This window comes from Phacochoerus africanus, chromosome 1, assembly GCF_016906955.1.
Source record: "Phacochoerus africanus isolate WHEZ1 chromosome 1, ROS_Pafr_v1, whole genome shotgun sequence".
Taxonomy (NCBI): Eukaryota; Metazoa; Chordata; class Mammalia; order Artiodactyla; family Suidae; genus Phacochoerus; species Phacochoerus africanus.
In genome coordinates, this window is record NC_062544.1 from 226666863 (window position 1) to 226690973 (window position 24111).

General features: G+C 39.0%; 1 protein-coding gene across 3 annotated transcripts in view; it reads right to left on the minus strand.

Annotated features, from left to right (window-relative positions):
- The window catches only part of GRAMD1C (GRAM domain containing 1C), a 104954-nt gene extending 81318 nt beyond the window's left edge, over nucleotides 1-23636 (minus strand). For 2 of the 3 annotated variants that reach the window (XM_047792147.1, XM_047792128.1), the window contains exons 1-2: nucleotides 23505-23635; nucleotides 18290-18439 (exon numbers count right to left, since the gene is read on the minus strand). In XM_047792147.1, coding sequence (XP_047648103.1) covers nucleotides 18290-18439; nucleotides 23505-23531 — 177 coding nt within the window. In that variant the 5' untranslated portion in view covers nucleotides 23532-23635. Of the gene's footprint in view, nucleotides 1-18289; nucleotides 18440-23504 lie in introns of all 3 variants that reach the window. The other variant, XM_047792138.1, reaches the window with a different exon arrangement.
- Nucleotides 23637-24111: the final 475 nt, after the last annotated feature.

The window sequence follows — 24111 nt, forward strand, 5'->3', positions numbered from 1 at the left end:
AAGGAAAAGTGAGACAGAAAAATATATGAATAAACAATGGTCACAATTTTCAGTCCGATGAAAAAAACGTATAAATCAAAGAAGCTCAATGAACCCCAAATAGGATAAAAAAAAAAGAAATTCACATTTAGACATATCATGGTTAAATTGTTGAAAAACAAAGAACTTTAAAGTAGCAAGAGAAAAAGGACTCATTACATAAAAGTGAAAAACAGTCTGAGTAATGCCTATTTTCTCATCATAAAAAATGGACAACAGATCTACCTACAAAATACTAAATGAATTTTTGGAGTTCCCATCATGGCTCAGTGGAAACAAATCTGACTAGTATCCATGAGGACACAGGTTTGATCCCTGGCCTCACTCAGCGGGTTAAGGATCCAGTTGCCATGAGCTGTGGTGTAGTTCACAGACATGGCTCAGATCTGGTGTGGCTGTGGCTGTGGTGTAGGCCAGCAGCAACAGCTCCGATTTGACCCCTAGCCTGGGAACTTCCATATGCCAAGGATGTGGCCCTTAAAAAAAAAAAAAAAAAAAAAAAAAAAAAAAAAAACAGAAAAAAAAAGTAAAATGGATCTACAAAAATGACAGAAAATAGAAATGAAAGGATAAGAGTCTGAGGACACAGTGAGAAGGGTCTAACATATATCTGAAGTCCTAGGAGAAGAGAGAGAATGCAGTAGGTATAATATATACAAGCAATAATGGCTACTAACCTTCCAAATGTGATGAAACACAGCAAATGTTCAAGAAGCCCAACAAATCCTAAGCAATATCAACAAATAGAGAGCAATACTATGTCAAAGGACATGGGTTACATTCATCAACCAGAATGGCATAAGGACTGCTTTAAAGAATTGTGCAAGTTGGAGTTCCAGTCGTGGCTCAGTGGTTAACGAATCCGACTAGGAACCACGAGGTTGCAAGTTCGATCCCTGGCCTTGCTTAGTGGGTTAGGGATCCGGCGTTGCCGTGAGCTGTGGTGCAGGTTGCAGACACGGCTCGGATCTCCGTGTTGCTGTGGCTCTGGCGTAGGCCGGTGGCTACAGCTCCGACTGGACCCCTAGCCTGGGAATCTCCATATGCCACCGGAGCGGCCCAAGAAATGGCAAAAAGACAAAAAGACAAAAAAAAAAAAAAGATAAAGAATTGTGCAAGTCAAAAATAAGTACACACATGATCTTGCTGAGTACTTTAAAAAAATGACTCAGAGGACATGTATACAAAAAACTACCTCTTGGAGTTCCAGTCGTGGTGCAGATGAATCGAATCCAACTGGGAACCATGAGGTTGCAGGTTCAATCCCTGGCCTCACTCAGTGGGTTAAGTATTTGGCATTGTCATGAGCTGTGGTGTAGATCACAGAGGTGGCTCAGATCTGTTGTTACTGTGGCTGTGGTGTAGGCCAGCAGCTGTAGCTCTGATTAGACTCCTAGCCTGGGAACCTCCATAAGCTGTGGGTGCAGCCCTAAAAAGACAGAAAAAAAAAAAAAAACCTACACGAACTGCCTCTAAGCAAAAATCCTACAGGTGAGAATCTATCAGTGTCACCTGAGAAACATCCCACTAAAAAATACCATTGATGCTTCTGTGAATGTGTCATGAATTCTCCTAAACCAGAGAAAGTGAGAGACTGCCCCATACATGACTGTGCATATGTGGTTGTAGACAACAAAACAATCAATCTTCTTCACCATTCATTTAAAAAAACAGAATTAATTTTCTATTTTATAAGTCAACCTAAGCCTTGAGAAGAACAAGATTAGGCAATAATTAGTGTTCATAAAAATGACATGTTTCATCAAGGTTAATCTAATTTTAGAAATGTTTCCAGTAAAATGAAGATTTCACATTTGTTCTAAACTAAAATTACATGATGAGGATAAAGTACAATGAGATAAGTATATACTCTTCTATACTACAGCTAGGAATGTAAATTGATATATTAAAAAAAAAAAAAAGTTGGTGGAGTTCCCCTTGCAGCTCAGCAAAATGAACCCAACTAGTATCCATGAGGATGCAGGTTCAACCCTGGCCTCACTAAGTGGGTTAAGGATCTGGCGTTGCTGTGAGCAGTGCTGTAGGGTGCAGATGCAGCTCGGATCCCACATTTCTGTGGCTGTGGTATAGGCTGGCAGCTGCAGCTCTGATTCAACCCCTAGCCCAGGAACTTCCACATGCCGTGGGCACAGCTATAAAAAACAAAAAAAACAAACAAACCAAAAAATCAAGTTGCCAATATCAAAAGAAAACACACAGGCTTTAATCAAATAATCCCACTTAGGGTAATCTATGCTAAAGAAATAAAACTTTGGACAGAGATTTTATTTTAAAATGCTCATTGCAGAGTTACCGTTGTGGCTCAGGGGAAATGAACCCGACTACTATACATGAGGTTCTATCCCTGGCCTCACTCAGTGGGTTAAGGATCCGGCATTGCCATGAGCTGGGGTATAGGTCATAGACACACCTCAGATCCTACATTGCTATGGCTGTGGTGTAGGCCAGCAGCTATAGCTCCAATATGACCCCTAGCCTGGGAAATTCCATATGCCACGGGGGCTGCCCTAAAAGGCAAATAATAATAATATTATTATTATAAATAAAACGCTCACTGCAATGCCTATGCTAAAAATCTGAGAACAATCTAAATGTCTAGAAAAAAGAGACGACAAATTTTGAAACATTTATATGATGGTACACAACACTTTCAGTAAAGCTCAAGATCCTGAAGACCTTTAATGATCTAAGGAAAAGATCAATATACTAAAAGAAAAGAAAGGAAGGAAGGGAGAGAAGGAGTAAGAGAGAGAGGGAGGGGGAAAAGAAGGAAGGAATTTAAGTGCATGTAGATATACTGATTACAATTATGCCAAAGAAAATTCATACAAATACACAGGAAAAAAAAAATGAAGGAAATATCTCAAAATAGTTTTTTTTCTGGTTGATAATAAAACAAGTAATTTTACTATTTTTTGTATACTTTTCTATTTCCAAATCTTAAAAAAATCCTAAAATTTATAAAAATTGAAAACATATAAAAAATTCATTAGTTTTCAATTGTATACTTTGAAAACTGATTATAATTTATTCAAAATTATTTCATTCTACTTTATACTAAAGGCAATTTTCCCATTTTAGAAATAAAGCATTTAGTCTTTCTCCATTTTAAAAATATTGAGGCATAAATGACATTGTATAAATTTAAGGTACACAATGTGTTGATTTAATACATTTATATATTGCAATATGACCACCACCATAGCATTAGCTAACATCTCCATCATGTCCCATAATTATCATTTCTTTTTCATGGTGAGAACATTTAATATATAGTTTCTTAGCAACTTTCAGTATATAATATAGTATTATTAACTGTACAATTAAAATCTGTATAATTATAATCACAATACTGTGCATCAGATCTCCAGAACGCCTCATCTCTTAACTATAAGTTGTACCCTTTGACCAACACCTTCTCAAGTTCTCTCATTCTTTAACCTCTTGTAGCCACCATTCTACTCTCTGTTTCCACAAGTTCAGCTTTTTTCAGATTCCACATAAAGAAATATCATAACAGTATTTATCTTTCTCTGTCTGACTTACCCAACTTAACATAATGCTCTCAAGAAGACAAGTTTATTTTTTAATATTTTAAGTATCTGTCCTTAAAGGTCCCAAGTTCCTCCTTCTCTGAAATCACTTTAAAAACAAACAAACAAACCAATCTTCTCACTCTAAGTAATTTCAATACTTTTGGCACATGTTTATACATGTGAATACAGTAAAATTCAATCAATAAACCAGAATTTTTCAGTCTAAAAATCCTATTGGCATCTAGCTCATCAAAATGATCTGGAGAGCCTCAGTAATTAGTATCTGTGGGACATTCCATAACCTCACAATCAGATTTTTAAAAACAGTTTTGATAACAGACTGGAATAAGAGAAACTGAAAAAACTTAAGAACAAATTAACTTGAACAAAGACTACTATATCACAGGGAACTATACTTAATATCATGCAATAACCTATAATGGAAAAGAACATATATAGCTGAAACACTTTGTTGTGCACTTGAAACTAACACAACATTGTAAATCAGCTATTTTTTTAAAAGAGTAAATTAACTTAGTACGTTAGTCATAAAAGACTAGACTGTTCTGAAGTAATAAGCAATCACAAATTTTATAAGTTTGGGGCTTGCCAAGATGTCCACCAAGCCCAATGCCAGCTTCGTGAATAAGGATTCTCTGCAGATCCTGGCCAGTGGTTCCGCTGGAGCAACCACGTGCTAAAGGTCTGGCCATTCAGACATAAAGGAAATCTGCCACTGAGATGGGATTAAGATGGTAGAATAGAAGGACTGGAGCTCAACTTCTCTCATAAAAACAACAAAATTTACAACCAAATACCGAGCAGTCTTCAACCAAATGAACTGGACACTTTCAAAAAGATACCCTACTCCAGAAGACAAAGAGGAGGCCACATCAAGGGGTACGAGGAGTGATTACTTGATATAAGCAACCCCATACCTACTAGATGGGAAGCCCCACAGACTGGAACGTAACTGGTTCACAGAGACTCACCTACAGGAGTGAGAGTTCTGAGACCCACATCAAACTCCCATGTGTAGGGATCTGGCACTGGGAGAAAGAGATCCCAGAGCATCTGGCATTGAAGGCCAGTGCGGCTTGTGTGCAAGTGCTCCATAGAACTGGGGAAAACGGAGACCCCATTCTTAAAAGGTGCACACAGACTTTCATGTGCACTGGGTCCCAGCACAAAGCAAAGTCTCCATAGGAATCTGGGTCAAACATGACTGCAGTCCTTGGAGGACCTCCTGGGAAAACAGGGGTGCATGTGGCTTGTTGTGGGGGAAGGACATTGGAAGCAAAGCTCTTGGGAATATTCAGCATCATGCCTTTCTCTGGAGGTGGCCATTTTGGGAAAATCTGGCCCCACTCATCAGTGCTAAGAAGCCCCAGGCCAAACAAAAATCCAGGTGGGATCATGGCCCTGCCCCTCAGTAAAGAGACTGCCTAAAGACCCCCCAGGCACACAGACACCTCTAATCTCACCCAGAGACAAAACCCCACCCATCAGAGGGATAGGAATCAACTCCACCTACCAGTGGGCAGGCATCAGTCCCTCCCATCAGGAAACCTACAGTAAGCCCCCATACTGACTTCAGCCACAAGGGGGGCAGAACCAGAAGTAAGTAAGTATCTGTAAAAAGGTCATCACACCAAAAACCTATAAAAATGAAAAGACAGAGAACTATAACTCAGATGAAGGAGAAAGGAAAAACCACAGAAAAACAGCTAAGCAATGAGGAGATTCTCAGCCACTAGGAAAAAGACTTTAGACTGTTGATGCTGAAGATGATGCAAGACATTGGAAATAAACTGGAGGCAAAGATGGATAATTTACAGGAAACACTGAGCAAAGAGATACAAGATATAAAACTTAAACAAGAAGAGATGCAAAATACAATCACTGAAATAAAAAATTCATTAGAAGCAGCCAACAGCAGAATACAGGAGGCAGAAGAACGAATAAGCAAGGTGGAGGACAGATTAGTGGAAATTACAAATGCAGAACAGAAAAAAGATTGAAAACAAATGAAGAGAGTCTCAGAGAACTCTGGGACAATGTTAAACGCACCAACATCTGTATTATAGGGGTGCCACAAGGAGAAGAGAGAGAGAAGGGGACAGAAAAAATATTCCAAGAGATAACAGCCGAAAATTTACCTAACATGGGAAAAGAACCACTCACTCAAATCCAGGAAGGGCAACGAGTAACATATAAAATAAATCCAAGGAGGAATACCCCGAGACACATATTAACCAAACTGACCAAAATTAAAGACAAAGAGAAAATCTTGAAAGCAGCTAGGAAAAGAAACAAATAACATACAAGGGAACCCCAATAAGGTTATTGGCAGATTTTTCAGCAGAAACTCTGCAGGCCAGAAGGGAGTGGCATGATATACTTTATGTGATGAAAGGAAGAAACCTCCAGCCAAGATTACTTTACCCAGCAAGGCTCTCATTCAGATTTGAAGGAGAAATCAAAAGCTTCACAGAGAAGCAAAAGCTAAGAGAATTCAAGCAACACCAAACCAGCTTTACAACAAATACTAAAGGAACTTCTCTAGGCAGAAAAGAAAAGGCCACAACCAAAAACAAAAATAGCACAAATGACAAGGCTCACCAGTAAATGTATATATACAGTAAATATATTAAATCATCCATGCACAATTATGCCACCAAAATCAGAAATTGTGAGAAGAGGAGGGTACAAATGCAGCACAATGGAGATGCACTTGCAATTAAGAGACCAACAACTTAAAACCATCTTGTATATATATATATAGACTCTTATATCAAAACTTCAGAATAACTGCAAACCAAAAATCTACAATTGATACACAAACAAATAAGAAAAACCAACTCAAATACAACACTAAAGATAGTCATCAAACCACAAGAGGAGAGAACAGGAGAAGACGGGAAGAAAAAAGAGCAACAAAAACAAATCCAAAGCAATTAATAAAATGGCAGTAAGAACATACATATCAATAGCTACCTTAAATATTAATGGAAAAAACACCCCAACGAATTTTATAAGTTTGATGGAAGTCCAGCTTATCTATTTTTTCTTTTGCACTTTGAGCTTTTGATATCATATCTGAGAAACTACTGCTTAATCCAAAGGTCATGAAGAATTACACTTATGCTTTCTTCTAAAAGTTTTATAATTTTAATTCTTACCATTTAGGTCTATGATCCATTTTGAATTAATTTTTGCATCTGGTATGAAATGGATCCAAATTCTTTCCTTTGTCTGTGGATATCTAATTGTCCCGGAAGCATCTGTTGAAAAGACTATTGTCTTACACTTCTTTTGTTAAATTTATTCCTAAGAATTTTATTCTTTTAATGCTATTATAAATGGAATTTTTTTTTAAATTTCATCTTCAGGTTATTCACTGAAGTGTACTGATTTTCAATGAACCATTTTTGCACCCTTGTCAAAAATCAATTGACCATAAATTTGAGAGTTTATTCTAGATTCTCTAGTCTATTCCATTAATGCACATGTCTAGCTTCATGTCAGGGCCACACTGTCTTGATTACTGTAGTTTTGTATACAGTTTTGAAATTATGATGTTTGCATCTTCCAACTTCACTCTTTTTCAGGATTTTCCTGGATATTCTTGATCCTTGCATTTCCATATGAACTTAGATTCAGTTTGTAATTTCCACAGCAACAACAATAACAAAAAAATCAGGATGGTACTAAATTTGTAGATCAATATGGGGAGTACTGCCATCTCAACAATATTAAATTTTCCAATCCATGAACATAGAATATCTTTTCATTTATATATATAATTTAAATTTGTAATTTAAATTTGCTTTCATGAGGCTTGGCAATTTCAGTGTTCGTGTCTTACATTTCTTTTGTTAAATTTATTCCTAAGAATTTTATTCTTTTGATGCTATTATAAATGGAATTACTTTTTAAATTTCATTTTCAGGTTATTCACTGCAGTGTATAGATTTTCAATCAGTTTTGGTTTTAGAATCAGGGTAACAATAGCCTCATTGAATAATTTAGAAAGCGTTCCTCCTTTTTTTTTAATGGAAGAGTTTTTGAAGGATTTGTGTTATTTCTCCTTTAAACGTGTGGTAGAATCTGCCAGTGAAACCATCTGGTGCTGAGATTTATGAATTTTTCTTGTTTTGTTTTGGCTTTGTTTGGTTTTCTTAGCAATTTGATCTCTTTCCTTGTTAAAGGTCTATTCAGAATTTCTATTCTGTCTTGAGTCAGTTTCAGTAGTTAGTGCTTTTCTAGGAATTTGTATAGTTCATCTAGGTTCTCTACGATATTATTTCAAATGAGGTTAACAAAACTTTAAAGACTGATAATACCAAGTGTATTAGAACATAAACCTAGATAGACTATATGTTCAGCCATATCTCAACAAATTTAAGAGAAGTAAAGTCATATAAAGTGTATTTTTTCTGACCACAGTAAAATCAATCTAGAAATCATTAACAAGAAGATAGCACAAAAATCTCCAAATATTTGGACACTAAACATTACAATTCTAAATAATCCATGAGTCAAAGAGAAAGTGTCAGGAAAATTAAAAAAAAAAAAAAACCAAACCGAATGAAAATAAAAAGACAATATATCAACATTTGTGGGCCACAATTAAATCCGAGAAACAAATTTATAGCACTAAATACATCAGGAAAGAGGAAAAGTCCTAATAACTCAGTGTCCAACTCCAGAACTTAGAAGAGAGCAAAATAAACCCAACATGAGCAAAAAACAGTATTAATATAAGAACAGAAATCAATAAAACAGAAAGACAAAAACCAAAAACAAAAAACGGAATCAATGAAAAAAAGAGATAATTCTTTAAAAAAGTAATCAGTGAAATTAGCAAACCTCTAGCAAGACTGACAAAGGAAAAAAAGCCTCCAGCAAGAAGATGCATATTCCCAATACAAGGAATAAAAGAGGGTATATAGCACTATAGACACCACAGACATCAAAAGGAAATAAAGGAATACTATAAACAACTCTACACATATAAATATGACAACTTAGAGGACAGACACAAACTATCACAACTCACTCCATATGAAATAGATAATCTGAACAGATTTACAACTATTAAGGAAATTAACTCTAGGAGTTCTCTGGTGGCCTAGCAGTTAAGGACTCAGTGTTGTCACTGCTGTGGCTCAGGTCACCCCTGTGGCACAGGTTCTATTCCTGGCCCGGGATCTTCCACATGCCAGAGGCACAGTCAAAAACAAAAAAAAAAGAAAGAAAAAAATCGAAATTACTCCTTGAACCATCACTGTAGAATGAATGTTGTGTTAGCAAGCACGAAAACAACATGAATCTTGTACATCTCCATCAGAGCTCCTGGGAGGCTGGAGGCATTGTCAGTGAGCAGTAATATTCTGAAAGGGATCTTTTTTTCTAAGCATCAGCTCTCAATGTAGGCTTAAAATAGCCAGAAAACCATGTTGTAAGCAGGTGAGTTGGCATCTAAGCTTTTCTGTGCACAGCCAGAGTAGATACTTCTTAAGGGCCCTAGAATTTTCAGAATGGTAAACGAGCATTGGCCTCAACTAAGGTCACCAGCTGCATTAGCCTCTAACAAGAGTCAGCTTGTTCTCTGAAGCTTGGAAGCCAAGCACTGACTTCTCCTCTTTCACTATGAAAGCTCTAGATATCCGCTTCCAATATCAGGCTGTTTTGTCTACATTGAAAATTTTCTGTTTAGTACAGCCATCTTTGTTAATTATCTTAGCCAGATACTTCAGATAATTTTACTGCAGCTTCAACTTGTACTGTGATGTTATGGGGATGGCTCTCTTCCTTAAACCTCATGAGACAACCCCTGCTAGCTTCAGACTTTTCTTTTGTAGCTTCCTCACCTCTCTCAGCCTTCATCGAACTGAAGAGTTAGGACCTTGTTCTTGGCTAAGGGAATTTTGTGTCTGGTTTGATCTTCTATCCAGAACACTAAAACTTTTTCCATACCAGCAATAAGGCTATTTTGTTTTATCATTTGTTTTCACTGAAACAGCTCTTTTAATATCCTTCAAGAACTTTTCCTCTGCATTCAAAAATTTGATGCAAAAGGCCTAAGCTTTTGGCCTATTTTGGCTTTCAACATGTTTTCCTCACTAAGCTTAATCATTTCTAGCTTTTGATTTAAATTCAGAGATGTATGACTCTTCACTTGAACACTGAGAGACCACTGCAGGGTTATTAATTGGCCTAATCTCAATATTGTTTCTCAGGAAGAAGGGAGGTCCACAGAGAGGGAGAGAGACAGGGGAACAGCAGGTCAGCGGAGCAGTCAGAACATGCAAAACATATACTGATCAAGGCAGCTGACTTACATGGGCATGGTTCATGGCACCCCAAAACGATTTCAATAGCAACATCAAAGATCACTGATCACAGGTCACCGTAACAAATATAACAATAATGAAAAAGTTTAAAATACTGTAAGAATTACCAAAATGTGACAGAGACACAAAGTGAACAAAGGTTGTTGGAAAAAAAAAAATGGTACTGATAAGCTTGCTCGACACAGGGTTGCCACAAGCCTCTAATTTGTAAAAAAAAATGCATTATCTGTAAAGTGCAATAAAGTAAAATGCAATAAAACAAGGTATGGCTTAAATTTATGCGAAAGGGCCCTTTTCATGATACAAACACTCAGCAAGGAGGCAAGAATGCAGAGAAACTGGATCACTCACACTTTGCTAGTGGGAACATAAAATCATACAGCAACTCTGGAAAGGCTTGGCAGTTTCTTAAAAACTATACAACTATTAGATGGCCTAGTAATTGTACCTCTGTGCATTTATCCCAGAGGAAAACTTAGGTTCACAAAAAAACCTACACATGGATGTTTATAGCAGCTTTACTCGTCATAGTCAAAAACTGGAAACAGATAAAATGTTCTTCAATGGGTGAATGGTTAAATTGTAATTCATCTATAACAGGAATACTACTCAGCATTAAAAAGGGATGAACTATTGGTACATAAAAGAGATGGATCTCCAGGGAATCATGATGCGTAAAAATAGCCAATATAAAATGTTACATAACTGTATTATTGCCTGTATATAATATTCTTGAAATGACACAATATAGAAATGGAAAACAGGTTAGTAGTTAGTTGCCAAGGGTTAGGTAGCGGCAAGGAGCAGAAAGAAAGTGGCTGTGTCTATAAAAGGGTTGTGACTATAAAAAGGATTCCTTTGATGGGAAACGTTCCACATCAAGGCCAATATGCAAGCTAGGATACTGTACTACAGAGTTTTGCAGGATGCTACCATTAGGCAAAACTACTTAAAGGGTACAGACGGTCTATTATTTTTACAACTACATGTGATATCTAAAATTATCTCAAACTCCAAGTGAGAAAGAGTAAAAGAAGTAAAGATTGGTAGGGTCAGAATAAAGGTGTCGGTTCTGTGTAAGACGGGAAAATGTTTAAAGTGCTTTATTGCTGATTCAGATGTCAATACCCCATTCCTTACCCTTATTTGTACTGCCTACCATTAGGCCATTTTACTACTTATTAATATCTTGACCAGGGTATCATGCAATTAAAATAACTTAATGGTTGAGCAGTGTGACCAGGGTAATAGAAGATCACCCTGATAGATTTATGTGAAGTTTTGGAGGATCTAACATGCTCCTTTTGCTCATTCCTAAAGTTTTAAACACAAGCCCAAAACTTCATGAGATGAACTGCAGTAAGTCACACTTCCCCCACCACCTCAAGGCCAAGTTTACACAGATAAGCTTCCTTGTCCTCAACCTGCTGGTGTAGGTGGATTTGTTCCTAGTCTACCTTTCACAGAGGCTAAAACCCTTCAAGAGTTGTTGCTTTATAAAGAGTTCTCAGTTCCAATTCCTACAAATCCAAGGCATCCCCTGTCCCTCTGTGGCCATTAAACCTTCAGTTACTGAGACTAATAAACTCCTCAGGGCTGCCTCAGCAACAGTTCCTGAGCTTACAAGTCTGATAATCAGTTCCTTCTTCTCCTTTAACCCTTAGGTACTTTCCTTACTATCTTGGGAGCCCAGAAAAGCATTTTAAAAGATACTTGTAACATTTCATCCAGCATGTCTAGGTGCTTTTTTGCTCTTAAGTCAGACAGTCCTCTCTCCATATTGCCAGAAATGTTAGTTCCTCTCCCTTTATAATTAAATCTAAAAGTGTTAAAAGATATCTAGGTCATCAAACAATGTCTATAATTTAAATTTTCAAACTGGGTAAAATATGTTTTTTAATCCAACAGAAACTGGAAAATGAGTTTACTCTTTTTATCAGTTTCCAAAATGAAAATACAAAATATCCTTTTTAGGTTGAATAAATCCAAGATATGCTATGGAGGACAACATATTACATGAAACCTATTCTCCAAGGTTGCCAAAGTATGTTAAATATACTAATTAATCCTCTTGGGCTTTTAAAAAAAATTTTACAGGAGTTCCCGTCGTGGTGCAGTGGTTAACAAAACCGACTAGGAACCATGAGGTTGCGGGTTCAATCCCTGGCCTTGTTCAGTGGGTTTAAGGATGCGGCGTTGCCGTGAGCTGTGGTGTAGGTCACAGACGCGGCTCGGATCCCTCATTGCTGTGGCTCTGGCGTAGGCCAGCGGCTACAGCTCCGATTAGACCCCTAGCCTGGGAACCTCCATATGCCACGGGAGCAGCCCTAGAAATGGCAAAAAAGACAGGAAAAAAAAAAGAACTTTACAGTGCAACATTAATTAATCATCATGCTGTACCTATAAGTCAAGTTTGTGGCTTATCCCCCACTTTAAGCAGAAAAGCTTACTGTGAATAACATGACTATGATCATGACATAAATCATGAAGACTTCTGATTTCTTGTACAACTAGAAAAATTAGACTATGATCTAGAAAAATTCAAATATAAATATTTTTATTAAAACACAGGTATACTAGGTATTATTTGTATCTGTATAGATAACATTTGAAAATCTAGACTTGTTTTGCTCTTAAAATGTTTTAGAACAAAAAAAAGAAACAATAATTTTAATTCTAACCTTTTAAAATTCTCTTACTCCATCTTTCTCTTTTCCTATTTCCTTTCCTACATCAAATATCTGAGGGATCTGATATTTCATATCCTCTTTATTCTATGTAAGTTGTCAAGATTCCCAAACACACAACTATTTAAAGGAAAATGCATCAAAGTTCTCTAAACAAATTTAATTTTAGTTACACAATTCAGAAAACTTTATAAATCCTTCCACATCTAAAATGCAAACATCAACCAAATCAGCTATTAAGGAATAAGTATATACAAATGACAAATATTAATCTGTATGTTCAAATGACAAATATTAATGAAATACCAAGGTACAAAAGAATGCTTAGTATTAAGTACGTTTCCTAAAGCACTAATACTTCTATTAAAAAATCCAGTGAAGGAGTTCCCGTCATGGCACAGCAGAAATGAACCTGACTAGGAACCATGAGGTTGCGGGTTTGCTCCCTGGCCTTGTTCAGTGGGTTAAGGATCTGGCATTGCCACGAGCTATGGTGTAGGTCACAGATGTGGCTTGGATCTGGCGTTGCGGTGGCTGTGGCGTAGGCCGGCAACTACAGCTCTGATTAGACCCCTAGCCTGGGAACCTCTATGTGTTGTGGGTGCAGCCCTCAAAAAAAAAAAAAAAGAAAAAAAAAATCCAGTGAAGTATGTCATTTTCTAAACATACATAAGAGAAAATCTCAAAGGTTTTTTCCTACTCCCAATAGGTGCTAGCTCTAAGAAGTTGCACCTGCCGCAGATGTCTGTATGCTTTTCCTCTGGGACCTACTCCACCTGGAATATACCATCATTTTAGTCAGGAAGGAAAAAAAGGTTTTTGCTTTTGGGGTTTTTCTGGTTTTCTATGTGTTTTTGCTAACTGTTAAAGGGCAAAGCATAAATATTTGCTTTTAACGTCATTTTAAATTTCACTTCTTCATTTCACATAATTTTTACTGTTACATTAGGATTTTAAAATCAATGATAAAACTCACTTCCCATATACTAGGATTAAATATTTTTAAGTTAAAATAAAAAATAAACGTAACAAAATTCCTGTGTTTATATTACAAGATTAAACTAAAAAATCTGCAGCTATTGATCTCATTATCAATTGCTGTGGTGATAATGATCATCATACTAATTTAAATTAAAGACCTACTGTCAGAAACACTTAGTACCCAATCTGTTAAATAGCACACGACTAAAAGGATAAAGTCTAAAAGAAATCAATCTGGGGGGTGAGGGGGGTACTTAATAAACTTTGGTTCACTTTCTTGTATCCTTTTGCTAAGTTTTCACAAATTATCTTATTTAAGGGAAGTATTAAAATAAACTTCCAATATTACAAATAGTTTGTCCTCTTATCCAGCACTTTTCCACCCTTTTACCACTGGGACAGTATTAAGGGAAGGTGCTACCCATGTGACATACTCTGAGTACGCCCCAGAGTTTTTTATGACTGACACATAGCTTTCAGGATCGTAAAGTAAATTACGAACACTTGCTAGCCATAATCCCCCTGTTGACTCAAGACCCATAGTGCTGCAATACTGTGACCTAATCTCTAATTTTACAAGTGAGGAACCTGAGGCAAACAGGTTAAGCAACATACTCAAGAGCACTACACAGGGAAGTCATCAAGGACAGAGCACGCGCCCTCTCCCAGAGGTCTTCTTGTTCCTGATACCTGATTTGTTCAGTTATACCACGCTGCTGTCTACGTGCACTGCTGTTAGATCAACGGGGCTAGCCAGGCCAGAATATATGAGGTGTTCCACGTGAGTAAACTGTCCAGATCCCTCAGCTCTTTAAATAGGAAAACTTTACAAAGTTATTGATCCTTTTTGGTAGAAACTTTACCAAAGTGAAAAGGCACAAATCTAGATTCCTTGGACGTTTCAGTGAAACAGCTTTGACACTCTTAATTCTTAACAGTCTTGCTTAACTGCCAGGCCATGTGCCTGGTGAATATTTCCCTGTGATGCTAGCGGTCTTCCGTGTGTTAATGTTGGACCTCTCAATGAACTCCAACATCTTACTCTACTCATTCAATTCCTACTTTACTGCCAGGAGAACACGAAAATGGCAACATGGTAGAGTGAGTGGTGGAAGCGTATGGACTTAAAATGGCAGAAGGGGAAAAAAGTCTATTTTCCAAACATGTCCACCACAATTAGAGTCAGTGATCTGTAAAGACCTTTAGCCGCCACGTTAAGAGGCTCAGGTTCTTACACTTTTTGAGCTTCTGCTATCATTTCTTGCTACGGTCCATGTGTTATCACCAAATAATTCCTGTCTCCAATAATCTATTCAGCTACATAACTTATTTAGGCTTATAAAAACACGTCAAAAATACATTAAAGAAATTCCAAATGAAGTTCCTGCTGTGGTGCAATGGGATAAGCAGCATCTTGGAAGCACTGGGACACAGGTTCAACCCCCGCCTGGCACAGTGGGTTAAGGATTCAGTGTTGCCACAGCTATAGCTTAGGTCAAGGCTGCAGCTCAGATCTGATCCCTGGCCTGGGAACTCCATATGCCGCAGGGCGGCCCAAAAAGAAAAACAAACAAACAAAGAAATTCCAAGGGAAGGCCTAGGGATTCTCCACTTACAAGATCCATCAGCATGAGCTTTGATTTAGGTTTATTAAGGTTCTCTTTTGTTATTTTCTTCTAAGTTCTCATAGTCTTGGTTTCTGGATTACTGACCTTTGGAAAGGTCAGTAAAACGTGTGAGATGTGTTTGTCTTTACCTCTACTCCACGTGAATTCATATAAAAATTTCTCAAAGTATTTGCGATCAGCATAGAAACTTAAACTGAGCCAAACTGGACATTTAACACTGTAAACCAGTGTTGCTCAAACTTGAATGTGCATACAAATCCCCTGGAAATCTTGTGAAATGAAGGATTTTCTTTTAGGAGATCTGAGGTTGCACCCAGGATTCTGTATTTCTAATCCTGTGATGCCAAGTTGCCACATACTATACTTAAGAAGTAGCAAAGCTCTAGAATTCATACCTCTATTTTTCTCTCTCCTTCTATTTCTAAATCCTCTCATTTCTTTGCTTTTTTCCTTTTCCTGCTTTATGTTTTTAGTTGTCTTAAGCCTGGCACAATAAATGTCTAGTCCCGTAGACAGCCCTTGGAGCTATAAAGGTTTTCCAAAATATAACATAAGCAATCAAATCACTGCAGAAGGATGAAAACATAACAACAGTCATAAACTCCCTCAAAATGTGACCCAAAATAATATAATCAAAATAGATGATACGATTTTTAGGATGTGTAATTATCTGAGTATATTTCTTAGCAACTAAATATTTTCCTAAGGATATGGTTCAGAAAAACTTCTGATGTTAAAATTTTTAATGGGAAGTAAGAACCTGTTATTTATGTTAAGGTTCAATACAGAGTTCCCACTGTGGCTCAGTGGTTAGCGGATCCAACTGGGAACCATGGGGTTGTGGGTTCAATCCCTGGCCTTGCTCACTGGGTTAGGGATCCGGCATTGCCGTGAGCTGTGGTGTGGGTCGAGATGTGGCTCGGACCCAGTGTTGCTGTGACTCTGGTGTAGGTGCTGCAGCTCCGACTGGATCCCTAGCCTGGGAACTCCCATGTGCCTCAGAAGTGGCCCCAGAAATGGCAAAAAAGACAAAAAAAAAGATTCAATAGCATTCAATAAAGAGCTGCTAATTATGAAGAGAATGATGGTGCTTATACTGATCCTTAAAACCTGTTAATGTTATGTCTTTTTTAGGCGTCTCTAAAATTATAAGAAATTCACAGAGTTCCCATGCAGTACAGCAGGTTAAGGATCTGGCATTCTCAATGCAGTAGCTCAGGTCACTGCTGTGGTGTGTGTTTGATCCCTAGCTCAAGAACTTCCACCTGCCATGGGTATGAGTAAAAATAAAATAAAATATAAGAGAAGTTCCCATCGTAGCTCAGCAGTTAGCAAACTCGACTAGCATCCATGAGGACGCGAGTTTGACCCCGGGTCTCGCTCAGTGGGTTAAGGATCTGGGGTTGCGGTGAGCTGTGGTGTAGGTCATAGACAGAGCTAGGATCCCACATTGCTGTGGTTCTGTGCAGGCTGGCAGCTACAGCTCCCACTGGATCCCTAGCCTGGGAACTTCCATATGCCACAGGGGCGGCCCTAAAAAGACAAAAAGAGATAAAAGAAAAATAAATAAATTATAAGAAATTCTGCTACTATGTACACCTGATCCTCAAAGGATGAGCTTGCTTTCTTTTTTTTTTTTTAATAAATAAATGGGGATTTTATTTGATTTATTTTTTGTCTTTGTGTATGTGTGTGTATGTGTCTTTTTTTTAGGTATATGGAGGTTTCCAGACTAGGGGTCTAATTGGAGCTGTTGCTGCCAGCCTACACCACAGCCACAGCAATGGAGGATCTGAGCCGCATCTGTGGCCTACACCACAGCCCACGGCAAACGCTGGATCCTTAGCCCACTGAGCAATGTCAGGGATCCAACCCAAAACTTCATGATTCCTAGTTGGATTCATTTCTGCTGCGCCATGACAGTAACTCCAAGAGATGAGCTTTCTAATGAATTAATATTAGAACTATATATGCTTATAATCTTATATAAATTTTACTTATGGTTGCATTACACCAGATTCTAGCAAATGGCTCATAACTCTCAAAGGAATTGTTTGATTTAGAATGGGCCCTTTAAAATAGTAACTGCTGGAATTCCCATTGTGGCTTGGCGAAAGCGAATTGGATTAGGATCCATGAGGATGCGGGTTTGATCCCTGGCCTTGCCCAGTGGGTTGGGGATCCGGCTGTGGTGTAGGCTGCGGACACAGCTTGTATCTGGCATTACTGTGGCTGTGGTGCAGGCTACAGCTCCTGTAGCCTGGGAGCCTAGCCTGGGAGCCTCCAAGTGCCATGGGTGCAGCCCTAAAATAAAAGGAGAGAAAAAAAAATAATAACTGCTGGCATTCATATGGTAACAGAAATGTTGTTCTTACCAAAAAACACTATGCACCTGGTCAATAAGCAGTTGTCTCATTTCACAGTGGGGAAACCTGAGGCAGAGCCAGGCTATGCAACCAAGCAAGCACAGTGCAGACAGAAGAGAAAAACTCCTTGCTTTAAAACCTATCTTATAATCATTATCCACTACAGGTCAAACATCATTAAACTTCCATTTACGTACAGAAACTACTTCTTTAAAACAAAATTATGTTAAAATAGCTGGCTTTTCAGTAACATTGAGAAATACAGCTTCTATATAATATTAGTCTCTTGCCAATATAATAAACAACAGTGATGGTGCTTGTACTGATTATTAAAACCTGCTAACATTATGTCTTTTTTAGACAACTCTAAAATTATAAGAAATCAAGGAGTTCCATGGGGTGCGTTTCTGTGGAATCCATTTATGTGGTGTAGTTTTCACCCACGGAAACTGATGCAGATAATTCCACTAAATCAAACCAAACAACAGTGCATTCTAGTGGCCAAAGGAGAGCATAATCAGTAATGACTTCCCGGACTCTGGATTCAAATTTAAATATGTGAAATCTGAAAGCTAATAAGAAAACATTATAAGCATTATAAGAATTCCTATAAACTGAAAGAAAATTTGCATTTAAGATTAAAATGAAGATTTAAGAAAGAAAACATATTACCCAAAAGTTCCAGTCCCCACTCCAGTTATGTAAATTTGGGGCCTGTTTCTTAGGTGACACTGTATTATTCTCATCCACAACTGGACTAGGATTTTCCTCTAATTTTTCCTGTAACTCAGCGGCAAAGCTTGCATCCTCTTCCCTTATTACCTGGAAACAAGTGTCAGATAATTTAAATTACTTACTGAGAAATGCCCACTGTAAAAAGAAAATAGTTAAATTCAAAATGCACAAATTAATATGAAAAGGACAATATTTCAGCTTTTAGAAAACCACAATTAATACATTTTTGCTTCTATAATTCGTACACTTACACATGCAAATTTACACAAATATTTTCCAACTACTACTATTTATTAGGTAGTTTAGTTGGCACCATAGATTCAAAAAATGAATAAAACAAACTCCTTACCCTCCAGAAGTTCAAGCTAGAGAAACAAACAGTGAAAACAACTACAACAACAACAATGTAACAGGAGTAAGAATGGGTTCAACCTCTTCAGAGGACAATTTGCAATGCTTGATAGGGTCCAAGATGGGTGTATAAGTCCACAACCAAGCAATTTAAGTGTACCTGAAGTAAACAATGTTTGTGATACTAAGAAAGTGGAAACAACCTTACTGTTCACTGATGGGAGAATTGGTAATTAAGCCTGATTTATACAAATGATGAAGAAATAAAATAAATGCATCAGATGTCCCAAGCAGGTACTAGCCTCAACCTAGGAGAGAGTATACCTTGAGTCCATGGGGTGGCCCCTCATGAAAGAGCAGTCACTGTGGGGTTAAAAAAAAAGGAGAGAAAATGGGTGTGGAGCAGCATCCATTATAAGAGCACAAAGCTCACCAGGACTCTAATATCACTGCTGCTGCCACCACCTACGACTCTGTTGTAACAAAAATGCTGACCCTCAGGGTCACAGGGAAAAGCACCCATGGCACTCTTGTAGCACAGCAAAGGGGTCATTCAAACTCAAGCCGGAGCTTCTGCAACTCTACAAAGGAACCAGTGCCATGGGAGAAGCCCCTAACCCTCATGATACTGATTTGAGGTTCTCTGGAGGAAGAAATTTGTAAATATGAAAGGATCAAGAGGATTCCCTCCACCCAAAGTACTAGCCACCAAAACGAGAGATGAAAAAAAGAAACAAACACAGCTGATACAGGGAGAAGAAATAAGCCCCCCACCACCACCGGGCAGGCAGGAAAAAAAAAAAAATTGAAATGGAAGTCCACAGTTTGACCCAGTTGGAAATCCAAAATGTATTAAAATAATTTAAACAACAAAAAATAAAGATTGGCCTTTGCACCTCTACAACACAGGTTCTGAATGAACTTCAACATCCACTCAATGCATTGATTGGCAAATCCTCATGCCTTTAATCAGTACTGGACTCAAACTGCAGTTACACCTGAAAAATCTAAAGAACTAAATTTAAACAAGGTACCCTCTATAATATTAGGGGAATTACTCAACATAAAATAAACAACAAATAGGTTATGTCTCACCTTAACTACCAGAATTACTGCCTTGCCTAAATGCCCCCTAGTCATATTATGCATTGCCCTAAAATATTCCATAGTGGCAAAATGCTCTGACCTGATGAGTAACAAATTTAGAGTCTTAGAGGCATTGAAAAAAATGGAGCCCCATAAACTACCCCCAACCCCTAGTTAAAATACTTAATACAGCTCAATGTAAAATAAAACAAGGTCTTCAAAGATTGTTTTATTATATAATTTCTCCTAACTAGTGAAAGAATGATTATCTCTCCTCTTTCTCCACTGAATAGCCCCAAATGGCCTGGTAAAGATGGAAAAATGAATGGCGTCTTACCATTGATTACTGTATCTATGCCATCCCACCCGTGAGCGCCCCCACAGCCATACTACTGAAATTACTGACACCTTCCAACCACAAACTGGTAAATATATTGATATGATAAATTTGATGTGTTCTGTTCGGTGCCTTGTTCAATGACTTCTCAGTCAGTTTGTTTTACCTCCAGAGGAACACAGTGTACTTTTACCTGGCTACACAGGGTACCTCAAACGCCTTGCCACCCCATACAACCCTTACAGGTAACTATATCTGATTCTCTCCAAGAGCACAGGTATGACGTTACACCCCCTCTGGGGACATTCTTCTGACACACCCATTCAGGATATACAAATACTCATAAAAGAGGATAGATCATTGACCCAAGCCTAGTGTAAAGCCTGCTACCTTGGTTAAATTCCTATAAACTACCTGGTAAACCTAGGGCCACTCTGCCCCGACAATGTCAAGAAACAGCTATTGACCATGTCAGTATCCACAACATTAAAAAAAATCCAGTATCTTTTTAGGTCCTTTTGGATTCCAGAAGCAATATATTTCTCATTTACAAATTTCTTTGGCCTATATTTATGCTGTTACTTGCAGGTAAGTCCATCCTGAAGAGGGCCCTCCCCCCAAAAAAGATTCTAAAATTTGTCAAAACTACAATATAACAGACATTCCCAATAGTACTACTTCCTCCCTGACCCCTTACCAAAACAAACAGACAACAACAACAAAAAATGCACATACACGTACACACACACACACACACACACTCACAAAGAATCCTTCACTGTAGAGACTTTAGCAGCCTCTTTTCATGACTCCTAGACTCTCTGGACCACCCATAACGTCCATAAGTTGTTCATAGGCTTCTGAGGCAAGAAACCATTTCTTACCCCCACAGAATATGCCATTGGAACAGTAATAACTAACAGCACACTGGACTCTCCCCAAGTAGAGGCTCTCACATGCCTGGAGCCTATGACCCTCCATGCCCATTATGCCTTGGGTCCTGGAAGCAACACTTTGCAAACTCAGTATAGCCATCAAGGTCTCTTTGCTGCAGGACAGAACAAAATATTGCCCCTCCGACACAGCCCACCCACAGGCAGGCAGAACCTCTCCTGTTCTCATTTCTTTGTCAGATAGCATGGTGCTAGAAGAAGTCGCCCCTCTCCTGAACCCCCTGAATACTTGGGGACCAATGTGTGATCAACTGATTGGACAGCAATAGGATTTCAATATTTCAAACTCCCATTTGAAGCCTGATAGAAAAACTTGCTGTTCAGAGCACAGCATCACCACCCCTACACATGATGGAGCTCCCTGGAGACCTACTACTTTTCATCCCTTAACCAGGATGTCCCTGGAGGAGAAGACCCACAGGTCAGCACAACTAGCTGAACTTACCAGTTATCTGTTTTTTGGTTGGGGAGGGGGGCTCACCTGCAGCATATGGAAGCTCCCAGGCCAGAGACTGAACCTTTGCCACAGTGACCGGAGCCACTCCAGTAACAATGCCAGACCCCCATCCCGCTGTGCCACAAAGGAACTCCTCCCACAGTTACTTTAACATGGAATGCTTTGGCCAACTGCACATTTTTACAGATTCTTTGCCCATTGCCTAAGAGTTGCACCCTTTGAAGTAAAGAACTCCGGAACCCCCTTGCTTTCAGATACTCAAAATATAAATTAAGGTCACATGTGCCTCTACATATACTCTAGCCAAAATAAAAGACCTCACCAAGACACTCCTTATCCCTTATCCCCATCAAGAGTTCCACAGATTTACTGGAGTTCCCATCATGGCTCAGTGGTTAACAAATCTGACTAGCATTCATGAGGACACAGGTTTGATCCTTGCCCTTGCACAGTAGGTTAAGGATCCCATGTTGCCGTGAGCTGTGGTATAGTTCACAGACGTAGCTCGAATCGATCCCCTGTTTCTGTGGCTGTGGTGTAGGCCAGCAGCTAGAGCTCTGATTCAACCCCTCGCCTGAGAACCTCCATATGCTTCAGGTGTGGCCCTAAAAAAAAACAAAAAACAAACAAAAAAAGGAGTTCCAGACAGTATTGACAGTGACCAAGGCACTCATTTTTTCTCACAAAATACACATCATTGGGCTCTTGAACAAAGCACTCAATGGAACTTTCATTTTCCTTACTGGCTTCAGGCTGCAGACCTCCTATGAGAGCCATGATGGCTTACTTAAACAAGTTCGAATTCAACTAAATGAAAAACAGTACATTTTAGTCATCAGTTAGACATCAAGGATGAATTGTACTAAAGAGTCTCATTCAATTTTTTTATGTTTGCCTGCTGAAAGCTTTTAAGCCTCACCTCTCTTTCTTCCTCTCTGTCCCTCAAATGGGCAAGGTGGTAAGAATGCCTGGATACTCTTTCCTTTGGTGTGAGTAGGAGAGTCAAATCAATCAAGACAGATCCTGACCACACCCAGGAACCTCTGACTTCCACCCCCTAACCACAGAAGAAACCCTGAGCCCTCCCCCTGCCCTTTCAAACCAGTCTGGATCTGCTTGAGAAGACTGCCCTGCTCTTCTCTCTTCATTATGTATGTTTATAAGTAATAAGTCTTTAAATACGAGTAATAAACCTCTTCATAGTGTGTGTGTGCCATCATCAATTTTATCTCCCAGTCAAACACTGGGTGGGGGCCACAAGCTGCAACCTAGGTCACAGATGTGGCTCAAATCTGGCATCGCTGTGGCTGTGGCATAGGCTGCAACTGCAGCTCTGATTCCACCCCTAGCCTGGGATCATCCATATGCTGCAAGTGCATCCCTAAAAAGAAAAAAAAAAAAGTAAAACAGATACATACAACCAAAGTAAAGCAATGAGGATAGTGTTCAGAAAGGCATGTGACTCCTGCAACAAAAGTGGGCTTTCACCCTGAAGATTAATTAGCAAGTTCTCTCGTTAATCAAATAAGGTAGTAAACAAGTAACAAAACTAGTTGAAACCAAAAATGCGGTTAACAGCCCAATGATTTAAACTATCTAGAGTTCTGAGCCCTTTTATCAAGAGCTGATAGTTAAGGGGATGGCATAAGACCAGATCAACGTGATCCCGGGTCACAATCATGACAGTGGGGTCTGAAGCCGAGGGATCTGGACAAGGACATCTCGCTCCGAACGCCAACCCTCCACGCCCACCGGCGCAGACCTACCCACCATCGCCCAGAGGGAAAGGCTCGCAGTAAGGTCAGAAAACCCCCTCGTCGGTAACAACTTTCCAAATTACTCTAAAGGGCACCATGAGAAGGGAAGAGAGGAAATAATAACCACAGTCTAAGAGGACTCAGACAATCTTAGTGGAGAAAACTGCAGTAAAGCCACCGCTGGGGAACTCGTACCGCAAGAGCCACTTACCTGACGGCCAGTCAGAGCGCCTTCCATCGCGGATCCCTCCGCCGCCAAGGTATCGCGCACGCGCGTCCCGCTGCGGGGAGGGGGCGTCTAGGCCCGCGTCCCCTCCCACCTCGAGGGTGGGCTCCGGGCTCCGGGCTCCTGCCCGCCAGTTTTGCGAGGGACGCCTTGGATCCTGTCGGCGCGACTTGCGCCCTCTGGCGGCCATTCAGGACACCCCCGCCCCATTCCCGATGTTTGCCTGAAGGCCTATCTTTGCTAGGAATCATGCTGTCCTTACCTATCTCCCAATCACAAATTCCTGTTCTGGCTGTGAAATGGGTTCTAGGCACAAGTCACTCGCACTCCTTGCGAAGCCTCCACTCTGCTTCCCACTATACGTACCCTGCTCCAATGTGCGAAAAAATGAATTGCATGACAAGCTCCTGTTTCTTCAAATAAGATTGAAGTTAGTGATGAAAAGCTATTGAGTATTGTAGGTCCTAGTTAGAAAAAAAAAAAAGCTGTAAAAGACATTCTAGAACAATTAGGAAGTATTTTATATGAAATCTTTATTAGAGTTGATGTTGCAGAATAATGAATGGTTTATAGATCAATTTATTAATATTCA